Source organism: Scyliorhinus torazame, chromosome 8 (assembly GCF_047496885.1).
Source record: "Scyliorhinus torazame isolate Kashiwa2021f chromosome 8, sScyTor2.1, whole genome shotgun sequence".
In the NCBI taxonomy this organism is placed as follows: Eukaryota; Metazoa; Chordata; class Chondrichthyes; order Carcharhiniformes; family Scyliorhinidae; genus Scyliorhinus; species Scyliorhinus torazame.
This window is the reverse complement of record NC_092714.1, coordinates 88492008-88510866: the sequence shown is the minus strand read 5'-3', so window position 1 is coordinate 88510866 and position 18859 is coordinate 88492008. Positions and strand designations below refer to the sequence as shown.

At 40.9% G+C, this 18859-nt stretch overlaps 1 protein-coding gene across 2 annotated transcripts in view; it reads right to left on the bottom strand.

Annotated features, from left to right (window-relative positions):
- The window catches only part of gap43 (growth associated protein 43), a 347262-nt gene extending 329786 nt beyond the window's left edge, over nucleotides 1–17476 (bottom strand). For both annotated transcript variants that reach the window (XM_072513929.1, XM_072513928.1), the window contains exon 1: nucleotides 17301–17476. In XM_072513929.1, the coding sequence (XP_072370030.1) occupies nucleotides 17301–17330 (30 nt within the window). In that variant the 5' untranslated portion in view covers nucleotides 17331–17476. The remainder of the gene's footprint in view (nucleotides 1–17300) is intronic.
- Nucleotides 17477–18859: the final 1383 nt, after the last annotated feature.

Here is an 18859-nt window from a genome sequence, read left to right as displayed (position 1 = left end):
AACGTCCTCAAGCTGAACAAGGCCACTCCTTTGGCATGTCATCCATCAAGTTCTTGGGCGACCAGATATCCCAGGAGGGTGTGTGACCAGATTCGGGCAAGGTCAAGACCATCAAGGCCATGAAGACCCCAGAAGACAAAAAGGCGGTACTACGCTTCCTCGGAATGGTGAACTTCTTGGGAAAATTCATTCCCAACATGGCCTCACACACCACGGCTCTCAGGCATCTGGTGAAGAATTCCACTACATTCCAGTGGCTACCCACACATCAAGCAGAGTGGCTCGAGCTAAAGGCAAAGCTCACCACTGCTCCGGTACTAGCATTTTTTGACCCAGACAGGGAAACAAAAATCTCCACGGACGCAAGCCAGAACGGCATTGGTGCGGTGCTCCTCCAGAGGGATGACTCCTCGTCCTGGGTTCCAGTTGCTTATGCGTCAAGGGCCATGACTCATACTGAACAGAGGTACACCCAGATAGAAAAAGAGAGCCTGGGCTTCCTAACCGGCATTGTAAAGTTCCATGACTACGTCTACGGTCTACCAAACTTCACAGTGGAGACTGACCACAGACCCTTGGTCCATATCATTCATAAGGACTTGAATGACATGACGCCCTGGCTTCAGCACATTCTCCTTCGACTTCGAAGGTACAATTTTGAGTTAGTATACACATCAGGCAAGGAGCTGATAATTGCGGATGCCCTGTCCCACTCCATCACCTCGACCTGTGAACAGGTTGACTTCATCCCCCACATTGAGGCACAGGTACAGCTGTGTGTCAGCAACCTCCCGGCCTCAGATGAAAGAGTGATCAGCATTCGTGAAGAGACTGCCAAAGACCCTCTTCTGCAGCGTGTAATGCACCACCTCGCAAATGGCTGGCAAAAAGGGCAATGCCCTCAGATCTTTAATGTGAAGGACGACCTGACAGTCGTCGAGGGGATCCTCCTCAAGCTAGATCGTATCGCTATTCCTCGCAGCCTGCAGAGCTTTGTGCTCAAACAAATCCACGAGGGACACCTAGGTGTCGAAATTTGTAGGCGCAGGGCCTGGCAGGCTGTCTATTGGCCTGGAATCAGCCAGGACATATCCAACATGGTCCTCAATTGTGCGATCTGCCAGCGTTTCCAGCCTGCTCAGGCGAAAGAAACACTCCAGCAACATGAGATCGTGACCTCTCCGTGGTCCAAGGTGGGAATCAACCTTTTTCACGCCAATGGGCGTGACTATGTGCTCATCGTAGATTACTTCTCAAATTACCCGAAAGTTGTGAAGCCGTCAGCCCTCACATCAAGGACAGTCATCAAGGCCTGCAAGGAGACATTTGCCAGGCATGGTATTCCACTCACTGTCATGAGTGACAATGGTCCCTGCTTCCACAGCCAAGAGTGGTCCAATTTCGCCAAGTCTTACCAATTCAAACACATTACCTCAAGCCCAAACTACCCGGAGTCTAACAGGAAGGTCAAGAAAGCGGTCCATATAGTGAAGCAACTGCTCTGCAAGGCTGCGGACTCTGCTTCTGACTTCAACCTTGCGCTGTTGACGTACAGGGCAACCCCTCTGTCCACCGGTATGTCTCCGGCTCAACTCCTCATGAATAGAGACCTGCGAACGAGTGTTCCAGCCATACACTTACCAGACCTGGATCACCTCCCAGTGCTGCAAAAGGTGCAGCAACTCAGGAACTGGCAAAAGCTGATGTACGATGCTCATACTACCAATTTGCCTGTGCTATCTCCGGAAGATGCTGTTCGGATCAAACTACCTGATGGAGGCTGGTCAGCTCCAGCTGTTGTTGTTCGACAGGCTGCTCCCAGATCGTTTGTGGTTCGTATGGCTGATGGCTCCATTGTCAGGCGCAACAGAAGGGCACTGCGCAAAGTTGCCTGCCCACCACCAGATCCTACTTTTCCATATGTTGTCGTGCCTCCTCCGGACACCTCGCATCATGAGACCACCAATCTGGCAGCAATCCCGCCTGTCAAGGCGCCGTCGTCCCCACCTCCACCTCTCACGCGGTCGACAAGGATCCGACGCAAGCCCCAAAGATTGGACTTATAGACATTTATCTTGTAAATTTTGTTCTGTATCTGCACGCTAGACACCTCTCGTGTATATATTCATCAACTCATCATTTAATGTACATAGTTCTACATGTAAATACAGTCGCATATGCTCCAAGCAACCAACATTTTTTTTTTTATTTTTTTTATAAAAGGGGGATGTCGTGATCTGCACTCTTGTACATAATGAGATACAGACAGGCAGTGACATACACCCAGTACAGCCAATCAACACACAGGACAGAACACAACCAATCACCAGACAGAACACTAGAGGGGGGTTCCCCACTATAAAACACACGAGGCATCAGCACTCTGCCTCTTTCCACTGGTGACAACTGTAGTGACAGTCAGGTTGTATATATCAGTTAGCACCTTCTACACGTGGCTCAGAGCTAGTCTGGTCTAATTAGTTTTAACAAGCACACTTAGATTAATAGAGCGTCAAACCCACAGCGAACTGTGTGCACTGCTTAACAAGTTCAATAAAGCGTATTGAACCAACATCACAGTTTGCAGTATACTTTCAAGTACAACTGCATCCAGTTGCAGTCCATGTTACCCCAGGGTGAATAACACGACACTGCCCACCACTAGGGTGGCAAGCCCACCGATCCTGGGCTCTTTGCCTGTGAGCACAGATGGCTACTCGTCTCCTCGGCTCCCCGCAGAAGCCTTTCCGCCAGGTTCAAATTTTTTTAAAAGGAGTACTAATTGTCGCCAGCGTGAACACTTGCTGGGGAGGCCGATGAATGACGGGAGGCCATTGGCAAAGGTGTGGCTCCCATTAATTGTATGGAAATAGGGTTTAAGTGAGGTAATTGGTTTCTCGCCACATTACGGCGAGATGCCAATTTTGCCTACCAGAGGCTGCATCACATTGTTTGGAGCCTGGCGCGGTACTCATTTGCTGCCTCTCCCGCTATTCACCGACCTCTTTTTGCTCAAGCGAGAGTGCACCAAGGCCAGAGAATCGCGCCCGATATAGCTTTGCCACCACTGTGACCTTCTCACGCTCTGTACCATCAGCAAACTTAGATATATTACTCTTAAGGATGTGATCGAATAGCCATGATGCATCCAGCACTTATCCGGGCACGTCGGTTAAATAGCGGGAGGCGCCAAAATTGGGATCCATGCCAGGCACGAATCAGTTCTCGATTGAACCAGCTTGCTCCCAGAGGCGGGTTCCAGATTCTGCCGTAAAGTCGCGAGACTCAATTGACACCATTTAAGACAAATCTCAACCTCAATTGCGAGATGCAAGTCCAATTTAATGGCCTCCCGGAAACTAACCGGCTCCCCAGCAAGAGATAACTTGGCCGCCATTTAGCACTGGTCCACACAAACATGGACCAGGTGTAACGGCACCTGGGAGGGTCTCCCAGCTCATTGGAGACCCCTGGTATCAGGGCACTGTGGCACCCTGGTTCTCCCACCACTTTGGCACTTCCAAGGTGCTCAGGTGACACTGCCAGGGTGGCAGTGCAGCACTGCAAAGGGCAGGGCCTGAGGGGGGGCCATACTCATGACAGAGGGTTGTGGGGGAGGGGGGCGTGATATTATGGGTGGGGGTCCTGAAAGGGGGAGCCCTCAGCGACCACATAGCTGGGTGTCCTCACTTGGAGGGGTAATGCCCATGTGTGCGAAGCATGACATTGATCATGGATGGGAGATGTGGGGACCCTCAAGTTCACTTAGAGCGGGGCATCCTCAAAATGGTGGCGCGATCTCAGAGGAGCCGGTCAAGTGTGGGCTAGACTGGCAAGAAACTCCCCAAGGTCCAAAAAAAATGACTAAGTGTGGGTAAATACTGGTGAGGATATCACCAAAAATACCAGCGGGAAACACCCTGCCAAAGTCGTCCAAAATAACACTTAGAAATGTTTCCGTTTAATCATGACCTTCGTGTTTTCACCTGAGTCATTAATGTAGATTGTAAATAGCTGTGGTCCCAGCACTGAACCCTCCAATAGTTACAACCCACCGGTTTGAAAATATTCTATTTATTCCTCCTCTTCGTTTCCTGTCCATTAATCAATCGTCTGTCCAAGCTAGCATATTACTTCCAAGTCTACAAGCTCTTATGATGAGCATTATCTTTTTGTATGGCACCTTATAAATGCCTTTTGGAAAGCCAAGTTCATCTACTGGATGCCTTTTAATTACCATACCGGTTACAGCCTCAAAAAATTCTAAAACAAAATGTCAAAAACAATTTAACTTTTGTCAGATTATGTTGACTCTGTCTGCTGATTCTATGGTTTTCCAAGTCCATTGTCAAAACGTCCTTATTAATAGAGTCCAGCATTTCCTGATGACTGACGTCAGGCTATTTTCTCTCTCTCTTTTCTTGAATGTAGTATTGCAATTCCTAACTCGCAAACTGCTAGGGCCATTCTGGAACCGAGGCATTTAGAGAAATCATTACCAGTGCATTAACTACCTTTGCAACTATCTCTTTCAGAACCCTAGCATGCAGGGCATTACAGTATTAAGAAAGGATCTTGACTCAGAAGATCCTGAGGCAGAATCAGCATGGGTTGAGATTAGGAATAAAACTGATGAGAATTACTCTTTAGTTCCTTCGGTTTCTCGCATACTTTCCTTGATTACATTAATTACTTTGAGTTCTTTAATCTTATTACCCTCTATTTCTAGTGTATAATTTCTGTCTTCTACTGTGAAGGCAGACACTAAATATTTGTTCAATGTCTCTGCCATTTCTTCATTCCCTTTGATAATTTCCCCTATCTCTCCCTCATGGGGACCAACATTTACTTAGGTTTTTAACATACTGCACTTGTAAAAATACTAATTTTTTAAAATTGAGAGTACTCAATTAATTTTTTTTCCCAATTAAGGGACAATTTTGCGTGGCCAAACTACCTACCGTGCACATCTTTGGGTTGTGGGGTTGAGACCCGCCAGAGACGGGGAGAATGTGCAAACTCCACACGGACAGTGACCCGGGCCGGGATTGAACCCAGATCCTCAGCGCCATGAGGCAGCAGTGCCAACCATTGCGCTACCATGCTGCCCGACACTTGTAAAAATTCTGACAATTTGTTTTTATATCCTTGGCTACTACACTGATATTCTACTTTCTTCCCTTTTTCTCAACTTTTTGCATGCCTTTTGCTGAAATTTTCCTAATGCTCAGGCTTACTATTATTCTTCCCAACATTATAAGCCTTTCATTCCCCAGTAAGTCACAGCTGGATTATCACTGAACTTTTGCTTTTTAATGAGAAAAATATTTATTGAAAAACGTGAAATTTTATCCAAATGTTTCTTACAGTTTATTTCCCAGCATAACCTTTAGTCGATTTACCTAATCAACCTTGGCTAGTTCAACTTTGTTTCAGTTTCAGGTTCCTGTTTTAGACTTGAATATGTTACTCTTATATATGGGATTAAATTGTATACTGATCACTTTTTTCTTGAAGGGTCTTTTGCATTCAGATTAATTAACCTTGTCTCAGTACACAATACTAGATCTAAAATAGCTTTATCCCACAATGATTCTTGGAAGGTATGAAAGCATTCTGCTAATTCAAACGACCACTGATTTGTTCAGTGTATACAAAAATGAAAGACCCCCATGACTTACAAGTTCCAATTATTTCCCACTTATTGCTCTGTCCAATGGTAGGAAAAAAACTGTTTGAGGACCTATTGACCATACCTATCAGAATTTTCTGACCCTTGTTGTTCCTAATCTCCACCCAGAGTGATTCCATTTCTTGATCTGCTGAGCCAAGGTACTTTCTTACTATTGTCCTTCTGCTTATCTTTATCAGGGATACTTTTCCTCCTTTTCTAGTCTGTTTATGTTGTGTACGCTTGAATATTTATTTCCCAATTCTGGTCACCTTGCATCTACGACCCTGTAATAAGAATTATATCAAACCCATTTTTCTGTATTTGTGCAATTAGGTCAGTTTCTTGTTTCAAATGCGTTGTGCATTCAGATAAATGCGTTGTGTATTCAGATTCCTGGAATGAAGAGCTTGCCGTATGAGAAACAGTTGAGGACTCTGGGTCTGTACTCGTTGGAGTTTAGAAGAATGAGGGGGGGGATCTTATTGAAACTTACAGGATACTGCGAGGCCTGGATAGAGTGGACCTGGAGCGGATGTTTCCACTTGTAGGAAAAACTAGAAGCTGGGAAAAACTAGAAGCAGTGGACACAATCTCAGACTAAAGGGACGATCCTTTAAAACAGAAATGAGGAGGAATTTCTTCAGCCAGAGGGTGGTGAATCTGTGGAACTCTTTGCCGCAGAAGGCTGTGGAGGCCAAATCACTGAGTGTCTTTAAAACAGAGACAGGTAGGTTTTTGATCAATAAGGGGATCAGGGGTTATGGGGAGAAGGCAGGAGAATGGGGATGAGAAAAATATCAGCCATGATTGAATGGCGGAGCAGACCCGATGGGCCGAGTGGCATAATTCTACTCTGTCTTATAGATTCATAGAATTTACAGTGCAGAAGGAGGCCATGCGGCCCATCGAGTCTGCACCGGCTCTTGGAAAGAGCACCCTACCCAAGGTCCACACCTCCACCCTATCCCCATAACCCAGTAACCCCACCCAACACGAAGGGCAATTTTGGACACTAAGGGCAATTTATCATGGCCAATCCACCTAACCCGCACATCTTTGGACTGTGGGAGGAAACCGGAGCACCCGGAGGAAACCCACGCACACACGGGGAAGATATGCAGACTCCGCACAGACAGTGACCCAAGTCAGGAATCGAACCTGGGACCCTGGAGCTGTGAAGCAATTGTGCTATCCACAATGCTACAGTGCTGCCCACAAAGCAGAAGGAGGCCATTTGGCCCATAGAGTCTGCAACGACCCACTTAAGCCCTCACTTATGGTCTAAAAAGTCTTTAATTTTATTTTTTTCAAACCACTATCCTTTGCATGAACCTTACTACTGTGCTACTTAATCTAAGGGATGTGATTGCTTCCTGTCACCACCATGGTCATCACTGTTTACAACTGAATGCAACAAGTGCAGGCTTTGAGCGATTGCTTTGTGGGGTCACTAATCTCTGAACATAGGAATATATGCATGCTTAAAAAAAAGAGCAGTATGCTATGTTATTTGTTATTGATATCCAGCTCTGCCTCACCACCATCCCTCTTGATTCACTGTTGATAAACTATCAGACTCTCTGACAATCAGTATTGGATAAAGAGAAATTTCCTCCCATTAAATATTGGACAGACTGAAGCCATTGATTCGGTCCGTGCTACAAATTCTATTCTCTCGATATTGATTCTAGTCCACTCAGTGGCAACTAATTGAGGCTGAACCAATCTTTTTACAACCTTGGTGTTATATTTGACATTGAGATGAACTTCCGACTACATATCTGCTCCGTCAGTAAGACCTATTTCTACCTTCAACTTTGCGTCCCTTCCACATGTTATTTGTTGCTTAAACCCTAATTCATGCCTTCTGCAACTTGATTATTCCAATGCACTTGATTATTCCAATGCACATCTGGCTCACTTCCCAAACTCTACCCTCCGTAAACTTGAAGTCATCCAAAACTCTGCCGCTCATGTTCATACTCACAGCAAGACCCATTCCTCTATCACCCAATTGACCCACTTTAGCCCCCAGTTAAGCAACACCTCCATTTTGAAACTCTCATCTTTGTTTCAAGTTCCTCCATGGCCTTTACCCTTCGCTATCTCTGTAATCTTCTCCAGCCCCACAACCTGCCAAGATAGCTGCACTCAACTAATTCTGGCCTCACTATCATCACCGATATTTATTGCTCCATCATTGGCGGCTGTACCATCAATTCTAGGCCCTAATCTCTTGAATTGCCCCCCCCCCCCCCCCCACCCAACCTCTCAGCTTCTATACCTTGGAAATGACTGGTACTGGCAGAACTCTTCTTGAAAGCCTGAACATGAACTCCAGCAGTAATGGTGCCAACGATACCAATCTTTGAACATTTTTAACTGGGATTTCCTTCTGGGTTCTGGCACTGCTGTGGAAGCACATTGGGACATTACATTAAAAGACACTATATAAATGCAAGTTGTGTTGTTGTTGTAGTTCAGGTTATACAAACACAAATGTATTCCAAGCATCTTGATGTCACCATGGCAAAATCCTGACTGACTCAATGGCATGTTTACTTGTGACCAGACAGATGAACTGCAGTGCTCTTTCCGACCCATTAAAAGCCTATTTTACATGCAACCAGATCACAAATATGCCCTTGTCTCATTGCAAATGAACTTTACTTTTCAAAAAAAGGACATTTTGTTTTCTATGAAACTTGTGTGCATTTTATCTGTTTGTGAGCTGATCGTATGCCTATTGTCTGATTGCACCCTCTCCCTGCACTGCTGGAGTTGCTATGACAACACAACTCTGGCACTGCTGCCGAGCAGAAACAAGCCCTGCCACAACGTGGCCCACTCTAAATCAGCAGCAATATTATGCCAACTTAGAAGGTGGCTGGGAAGTTGAAAGTAGGGCTCCAGAAGCTGGTTTCAGGAGGGCAGTACAAAAGTTCTACTGACGTCACCCGTTTTGGGTGGAAGTCAAAAACTGCCTTCCTGAACTCTAAACGATACCACAAAATTAAACAAAGCCTTCAACCCTTCTGAATTATCCAGGAGAATCCAGATATTCTCCTCCCTCCTATTTCACTGAATCTTTTCTCTTGGGACATCCCTATTTGGTCTTCTTATTTCGATAATTGTTTGATTTTGTACATCTAGAGATTTTAAAAGCCCATTGAAAATCTGCACAGTGGCTAGCTGCCATATTCTGATGCATAATTTTAACGCTCCACTGTTTGCGGTCACATCTTCAATATCCTCACCAAATCTTACCATATGTTTACAAATTGGTAAGAATCCCCTGGTGGTCTGACAAATCTCCCTGAAACCAAAGCTTAACTCCCATTCTAACATTTGGAATGCTGATGGTTTTCACTTGTTTCATTTACATTTCTAATATTCTACAAAGTGGCAGCTCTGCAAATTAACGTGAAAATTCTTCCCTGGAAATGCTGGAGCTGTTCACGCACACCAGGAAGAGCTTTGTCACCGTATTAAGAAAGGAAGATTTATTAATCGCTTTTCCCATCCTCAGGACATGAATAGTCAGGCTATCGGTACTTTAAATTATATTTCTGGAGGGCTGAATGTTGGCCAGGATTCCAGGGAAAAAAAACCTACTCTTCATGAAGCATATAGGATCTTATTTTAAGATTTCACCTGTAAAATGCCACCTCAGCACTGAAACTGAAGTGTGAACCTAGACTATGTGCTCATTTTCAGGATTGGCATTCTGATTCAGAGGTCAGAATGTTACCAAACTAGCACTTAAGAAAAATTAGAGTCAAAAAGGCACAATCAATTATTTGTACAAAATGATCCAGATTGGCCAATACCATATCTGTTCAGTTAGCATTCAGTCCAACATGCATTATTGCCGAGCATATCACAGCTGCCCGCATGGGATCAAGCACGACCTACGAACCATCTAAGTTATACAAGTGTGGTATACATGGCTGCCTATCGGCAAAGACTTGTCTCCAGGCAAAGATTAAATTTCGATGAAATGGTTTCTTCTATCATACTGTGATGGCAATATGACTATTAATTTGGATCCAAATACAAGTTCCATGGAAAAAGAAAAGCACAAAAAAGTTAGCTCTGCATCAATTTACAGCAACGGCGATGAAAATCTGAATGTACTCTGCTTCACTTTCTCCTCATTCACTGATTGCAGCAACCTTCAGTGATGCCTGCAGTTGCTGCCACTTCTGAAGCCTGCCACATAACTATCTATACAAATTCTTCTGCCCTCACACACAAATGTTCAGAACTCTCCAGTATCACTAACAGACTCTTCCTTTTGCTCGACAAACCAGATCACAATGCCAGCTAAGACCTGTATTTGAGGATGGACTTCATACGATAGCTGCCAAGGCTTCTGTGGCGATCTTGAACACAGAATTAGTAATTTTGACTTTGGCAATAGTGTAAAATGGATGATTCATGTATCATTTTACACGATCACTCAATGGTAAGATTGCCCCAGAGATTTTAAAAAACTGTTTCAGAGGATGTGGCAAGGGGATGTATGTCACTGGGTACTTTGTCCTACAACTATTTCGCTTAATACTCAATACTGTCTCTCACTAAATTACTATACAGCCTGGTTCTTCATTGGACAAATGCTCTTTTGCAATATATGCAGTTTTCTCTAATTCTAACCATTTTCACTTCCCCACTCTGTATGAAGCCCCAGTGTGATTGGTAGGTGAGATGGCTAAGTGCACTGTACCTGAAGATGCATTGCCATGCAATCAATGCATGTAGCTCAGAAATTAAAACCTCATGAACTTTCAATAGTGATTTATTAGAGAGGTCAGCATTGGGTAATGCATTAATGGAGGCATGGCAATGATAATTCCCCATCTATCTCTACACATGGGTTGGATTTCAGAGACGGTTCAGTTGCCAAGTCTGGAGAGGATAACCTTTATTCCGAAACAGCCACCTTCTCACCCTATGCGCAGGGTCAAATAGAATAGGAATTGAAGACAGGTGTATGTTGAAACCTGTATGTTGCACAGTTACATCAGCACAACAGCTGGTCATTCAGTGACTGAAGACCCTCCATATTCATACAAATTCCAGTCACTTCCACTGAAGTACATAATTTGTAGTCAATATGCCCTGCATCTGCATGAGGCCATACATTCTGGCAAAGCGCAGGTCTGTCGAAGGTCTACCTTCATGCCTTGCATGGCCTATGGGGAAGAATGTGAAGTGATTAGCTTTCACAAAGAGTGCATCTTAATTATGCTTTTATTTTGATGATTGGATAGTTTAAATGCTTTCTATAGTTATCTGTCTGATGCTAGAACAAGCTGATATCTTATCCATCATGCTGAATTGATGGTGGCCTGGGTTAGCTCATATCAAATTTTTCCAAAAACGAATAGGAAATGTTTCTGTCCTCATGTTATCTAACATGAAAAACACTTCATTCAGGAAGTTATTTGAAACATACTTTCTGCCTCAGTGCTGGAAAATCTTATACAGACCATAAGACAAATGAAAAGCTGTTTGAAAACAAAAAGAACTTGAAAAGTGACATCCAGAAAAGAAAATGTAAGTATTTGGGCCATTTGATCAAAGCTGAAACATTAAGGGCGGCATGTGGCACAGTGGATAGCACTGGGATTGCGGTGCTGAGGACCCGAGTTCGAATCCCGGCCCGGGTCACTGTCTGTGTGGAGTTTGCACATTCTCCCCATGTCTGCGTGGGTTTCACCCCCACAACCCAAAGATGTGTAGGTTAGGTGGATTGGCCACGCTAAAATTGCCACTTAATTGGAAAAAGAAAATAATTGGGTACTCTAAATTTATTTAAAAAACAGCTGAAAAGCTAGAGAGATCTTTCCTAAAGGGAAAAATGGAGGCAGCAGAAAGCAGGGTCAGCCTCAATGTAGTTGGATGATGGACATCACAGAGTGGTTGCAGACAAGTTACCAAGGATGGCACAAGACATACCATAACCGTGGGTCTCCTAGTAGGAGCACCTGGAAGGTGGAGAAGGCTGGCAATGAAAGTAATGCTTAACTTTATTATTTCAGAATACCAAGTATACAATTAATTTGTTCTGCACCATGGGTTAAAGATACAATGAGTGACTTAAACCTACCCACCTGGCAGAAACCATCCACGCTAAATGATTCAGCATTACTTACCCAACATGAGGCCACCAGGAGTTGCTGGATTCAGATTCTCACCTAGTCTCCTGAACATGCAGCAAGAATACCCATCCAACTTGGCAGATGCAGTTTCCATGTTGAGTGTAATCGGGACTTGACAGTAATGTTTAATAGTTAGCCTACATGGGAAGTGATAGTGTGCTTCCTGCTAAGTCAACCCAGCAGTAAATTGGCTTGGATTAGAAGAGGAAAGGTTTAAATTATTTTATAAACTATTCTTTTGAGGCGAGGTACAGTTGGAGTATTCAACCTGGCCCCTGCTGTGATCCCACCCACCTCGATCATGGGCTCACCTGCAGGGTGACCCACAATCCAGCCAATTTCTTGCTGCTGACAGGTAGCTAATGGGTTATATGGTTTTCCACTGTTTCCCAACTGAAGTAGGATGCAAGTTAAGAAAGCCTTGGGATTTAGTTCTGGAGCTGTACATCTGCTCACTTACTAAAAAATTGTTCCCAGTTAATAATGGAGCCAAATTATTTTTGTTCTATAGTTTCGCTTCATAGCATGTATTTAAGAAACTTTATATTCCCACCATTTTCATAAATTTGATTCCCACATTGCATCAATACAACCACATTGCATCAATACAACTCTGTGTTGCAAATCTACTTTTAAATAGCACAGTGTGAATGGGTCATGAGTTTTTACATAATAGTGAGTGATAATGGTGTTGAAAATTGAGCTGTATGATGGTGGTTTTGCTGCATAATAAGACCCAAGTGTCAAATGTTACAAGGCCTTCATTGCTTGATGCTCAAGGTATTTTTTTTTTTTAATTCTTCTTCTTCATCACCAGCTAAGACTATGGAATGAAGCAACAAGTGCAATGTATTCAAGTTTGTTTTTCAGTTTGTGAGCAAAACTATTTACGAAAACAGGCCCATAATCATAATACAAAAGGCAATAGTTTCAATAATGGAAATCTGTTGCAAAATAAAAAAGACATTTTCACCAGAAAAACAGAATTGGAACAGACAAAATGACAGTAAGGAGTTTTTGCACTTGTACAAATACATGAAAGAAATTTGATTACTTCTGGAATACTAATATGCCTCCTTATTAGAAATAGCTGTTCTGTTATTACCTTATGCTGTCTACCTGTCCAAAATTTCTTCACTGTTGTAGCTTCCTTCTAACTTTATGCTGAATAGACGTAAAACAGCTTTGAAGCCCCTTGCAGCTAAAAGAAAGGGACAAATCCATGCTTTAACTGTCAGGAAGCTCATCACAAGTAAATGGGGAAAAAAAGAGCAGTGGCTCTCCTCAGCAAAGTTGAGTTGGAGTCAGTTGTGATAGACTAGAGGTAGATTTTACATTGCACCATTCTGGATTGTGAAGCTGAAAGTCACAAGATGCCAAGTGTTCATGACGTATGTCTGTGACATCATGACAGTGTTTTGGTGTTTTGAAAGTATTATTGAAAACAGAAGTCATAGCCGCACATAGTAGTCAAAAAACAGTGACAATAACGACAGTGGGGTCTGTAGGATCCATCATGAGCAACATAGAATCAGCTTGCCTTAAATATTGCAGAAAATGAGCATCATTGACAGAATCAGAGGACATAAAATAGTTTTGAAGCTTCAATGAAATGCAGAGGAACAGTTTAAGCTTTATTCTGGCACAAGCTTGAATTATTTAGTAAATCCTAATGTTAACCCTGCTAAGCATTGCTTAGTCTCATTAAACAGATTCAAATGTCAGCTTTATGCTTTCTTCCAAATTCATTGTGCAGTAATTTAGTCTCTTGCAATCACCGAGGTGCATCTTGTTCGACAAATGTTTAAATATCAGTTCAAGGAACTTCCCTTGACAAGGAATTTTGAATTAAATAAATAAAAAAGGATTTATGAAATAAGAAAGAGGCAGCTTTGAAGGGGAGGATGAATTTCATTAGTTTATAATATTACATAACGTTTCAAATAGTCCCTTTATTGAACAGTACCAAAATGCATAATTTCTTTTATTTTTTTAATTCTAAAATGTAATAGCATTTATACCTGAAAAATATGATAATAAATATGTAATCATTTTTGAAATACACATCTTTTTCCCCATTAAGAGTATACACCATTTTATACGGCGTTATTACTCTCTTTGTCCTCCTAATATTTTCCCTTTACTAGCACTGCCTGGGGGACACACCTTACAAAAGCAGTATGTTTCTAGATCTCCATAATGTACGTCTTGGCTGTCTGCCAGAAGGCACACAACCAACTTTTCTTGCCCTCCCACAGGGAGGCGTCTGCCCTCAACTGGGATATGCCTTCCAATATAATTAGAAATCAGAAACAGAGTTTATTGCAGTAGTAGCTTTTCCTTTTTATGACTTCCTTTTCAGTGAAAAGTCGACTCAAGAATGGCCAACCAATGGTGCATGATTTGTATTATTTGTATATTTTCTGTAAGGCTTATAAGCCTCAATATAGGTTTAATTTTGCAAAATTGCAGATGAAATGCTTTACAAAACTAAACACTTATTAGTTAACAATGTGCAAGTAAAATAACCAAGAGGAAATAATTTGAAATCATTATTTTAAGATTGTTGAAAAGTCTGAAACAATCCAGATGCTGAAAGATATCAGAATGCCTCTCCCATTCAGCTAAATGTCAAAAAAGATAATGAGACACAGTTACGTCTGCCTGCCAGTGGACCAAGGCTAGAAAACTGCTAAGGAGCAGCATTGGGTTTAATGATTCCAATCCTGATGGACTTCAAGCAATTGAATGCCTTTAGGTAAAGGTCCGAATGATAAATATTGTATCCATTTCATCTAAATTTGAAATATCATACAGACTAACACATTACAAAATATACTGGAAACTAGATGATTTTCATTTTTCATTGGCATGGAATACAGCTTATAAAAAACAAAATAAATATTTTTTTCTTACAACCAGCACTTACATTTTAGTTTCTAAGAAGATTATCTACAACCAAGTTAGATCTCTTGTGTAACAAAAGCTCATCACACAGCACAAAGGTTTACATCATCAGCATGATTCAGAAATGATGATGTAAATTCTCCAGGGGACTGACAACCCACTTTCTTCAGATACAGAGAACACTCCCAACAGCCTTACAGGAATAACAATTACCCTGTAGTACAATTAAGATTGCCCAGAAGTCAGCCTTTTATTGTCTAGTTGGGCTGTCCTTTTGCAACCATGTAATAAATGATTGTTAAACCTTTTTTTTTGCTTAATCAAGCCTTCTCACCTAGCTGCTAACAGAGGAGGACTGCAGATATTAGGAACGATTAAACATTCACTAGTCATCACTTTATTTGCATACTTCAAACTAATACTGCGCCCCATCCTAACATTTTCTTTCTCTTTTTGGAGACAGCAATCAAAAGTAATTTTCCAATTCAGAATAAAGCTTTCTTGTAAAGATGGATTTGCAATGCTTAGGGCAGTTAAATGCTGGTTGGGCATTTCAGCCACCTGAACTGAGTCCAGGCCAAACCATAGAGGATGAATCGAATTAGAAACTAATGAACGCACTGTTGTGCATTATTGATGATTAATAAATACTGAGATTAATTCAGACATGAAGCAAAGACCAGTCACTCAGCACACATTTCTCTTTTATTGCAGTCAAAGCCGTTTTATGAGAATACTCTATGACTAGCAAAATACACCTTTTTCAAATAATTTCTATTAACCATCCTGTGTAGGATGCAAAGTCAATAAAATGTTTATATTCCTTATATTCCTATTTAGCGGAAGATATATTATGTATTTTTTGAAATGTATATTATCCAGTTGTAAAGTTCTTTTTTTTAAAAAAAAAGGCTCCTCCAGCAATTTACAATTCAGGTTTTAAAGGAAAGATTTATGAGATTAGATATCTATACAATAATGCATCTTGCAAATCTGATTTCAAAGATAATTTCAAATTTTGGGGTGAGGTAATGGATGTACCTTGAACTACATTGACAGCATTAGAGTCTAAATTTAATTTTATCTTTTCCCCAGTTTTAAATAAATTGTACTATAACTAAATTATACCATCATAATTGAATTGATTAATGAAACTTCTATTGTTCTTTCTAATAAATACACATATACTGACCAGAAAACAACTATCCTAATCTGTAACCTAGGTGAATCAGAATATTCATGCCATTTAAATTGCAAGTTGAGCTTTTCAGGAATATCTCCCTTCACTTTCAGCACAACTACTGTAAACAAGAGACAATAATTGGTTGTCATATGTGGCCATTATATCCACCAATCCAATAACTAGACTGAGACATAGAAGGCTGTTGCTCATGCTGTGATCAGCCATTCAAATCCTCATTATAAAGTTGGCGTTGGTCACTTACCCACCAGATGCATTTTCCCCAAATCTTATTATCCATAAGATTTATTGCAAAAAACATTACTTAATATAACAGAATTATGGTAGTTTTTACCCTGTGTCAAAAACATATTAAGGTTTGAGCATCTTTATAAAATAATTGTTCACATTGTCCCCTGCGTGTTCAATTTATCTCTATCCTCTTTAAGATTTTTAGTCTTCAAATTTAAAGCATTTTTCTTTTATACATTAATAATTGGAGACCACCCTATCTTAAAAATATATTCAGCACACAAAGGAGAGTTCGGAATGACTCCACCATATGGATCAGTGTAGCTAGCCTTATATCGTAGGTGCCACTCCCAAAGCTCTACCTCTGCAGCCAAATCATACGATTATCACAAGCTGAAATTCCAGTGGGTAAGACCCGATTAATTAACTGACAAACGGGCCATATTTTTTTTTTAATGGCTATTCATCCCTATCATCACACTAGCTCACTGTTGTAATAACTGTTACTCTATTTTTTGTAAATCCAGCAGCCCTGACCTTTGTGCACCATCATAATGCGAATGTTTTAGGTAAATTTGCACTAATGCATAGTTGTTTCAACTAAAATGTAATTTAAACTGTGCACTGGCTAAAATCCCATAGATGTAGCATTATGCTTGTTGAATATCAAATGAAAAGGTATTTTCAATAGGCTGAATCCAAATGCTGTACTGAACCTGATGCATTCAGGTATTTTAACTCTTTTAGCTGTGGAAAAAAAATCTTAAAATTCATCAGTCATGAATTGAGAGCCAACATGAATTATAACAATCTTCCAATTCATTGTAGTCATTAAAATATTAAATCATTTGTCTAAAGTAGGTTTTATTATCAAAAGCTTAAAAAAATATAACATAAAAACATGTACATCTTCCATTTCACATTTTATTCTTCAGTCACTACATTTTCATGCAAATATCTCATATATTGTAGTCCCAATTTTTTAAGTCAATATTTTTTTTAAATCCTGGATTTCAAACATCTATATTCCTCGAAGTATTTCTATTTCAACTTGCAAAAAGACAGATCACTGCAGAAATACTGTTTCAAGAACTGGAAAGAAAACCAAAAAAAAATGTACCTGTTTAGTTCTTCTAATGCAGCACAACATGATTTCTGTTCCCCTTTCCTTTTCTCTTCCTTCCTATTCTTTCTTGCTCCTCTCTCACTCCTTCACTCCCTTTCTTGCTCACACAGGCACTGCCGACAGCTGCAGTCAACTGCTGCTGATCAGCATACTCTCCCACCAGTTCCCCCTCCTTCCCCACCCACCAACCCGCCCGTGCCACCACTCCCAGACAGCTCATTAAATATTAAGCGTCTCTTCCGTACCCTCAATGGCCACTGTCTAAGTGTGCACGTTTCTGGAGTATTAACAATTTAAGTACTGAATTTTTTTCAACATCTTATAGGATACATTTAAATTTCTTATCCAGCATTTATAACAAGGATATCTTGCGCAGACAGAATACCATGTTAAAGGGATGTGATAGATTCATTAAGAACGTTTCTTTATTACACGTATTCTCATAAAAATAAGCAAAACATTTAATTTGCAATGTATTTCGAAATGGTGCCCAAATGCTTGAGACCATCTCATAATTAATGAAGTGATCTGCCACGCCCAAGCCATGGTGCTGTACAGGGCTAGTGTGATGAGCGAAATTGATTTTACCCCTCTCATGAATAATGTAAATTGCAGGGATTGGGGCATTTTTTTGCACTCTGCTTCATGAATGCATTTTTTTTATCACAGCTGCTAAACAACAGAATGTGATTGGATCCAGTAACGTCACCATACATTAACCCTTGTGATGCTGCAGGGTTTCAGCTTCCAGCAAAGCAACCGATGCCTGTGACATACAACAAAGAATAAAATGGAATGCAACAGATAACCCTGAATATCATTCCTCAAAAAGGGCCCTCCACTGGTTTTGTACATATTGACTACAGATCAAAGCATGGCTGCAGTGACATTTTACATTGCACGTTTCAAAAAATCATAGTATTCACAAAACAGAATCTCCTGCATCATTTAGTCAGTCCAACTGCCATGTTACAGTAAGTACAGACAAATCTAACTGTAGGTGTATACCTTTGGTTAAGGAGAAAGTTATTTTCTATTAACAACAGCATGAACTGCACAAATTATTTGAAAATAAATTTAACTGGAAGCTATTTCATTACTTTCTGACATAAAATAACATGAATAGATTTGTAAAAATGGAAGGTTTGAAGTTCTGTGAAAGAGCAACAGAAGTGTCCTCAATAATTTAGCAATATGATAAATATTATTGTTTGGGAGTTAAATGTCTCAAATGTTATTAGGTCCTGCATAGAAATTCCAAATGATAAATGTTATACAAGTAGAACATTTTGTGAATGAAGTGGCAATCATATTATATTTATAATATATTTACACTAATTAGCATGAGTTGTACAAAATGGAAATTCGAGGTCCATGAAGATTTTGACAACCACAATAAAGAAAGGGGAGGGAGGGAAATGGTAACCTATAACATGAGGTGGCATTGGCCTGAACTAATCAGACTATACACTAAATCTGGGATCGGGTGATCAGATTAACCACTAGAACTGAAATAGAATGGTTTCAATTAAACAGCAAACCTGTGGTCAAGT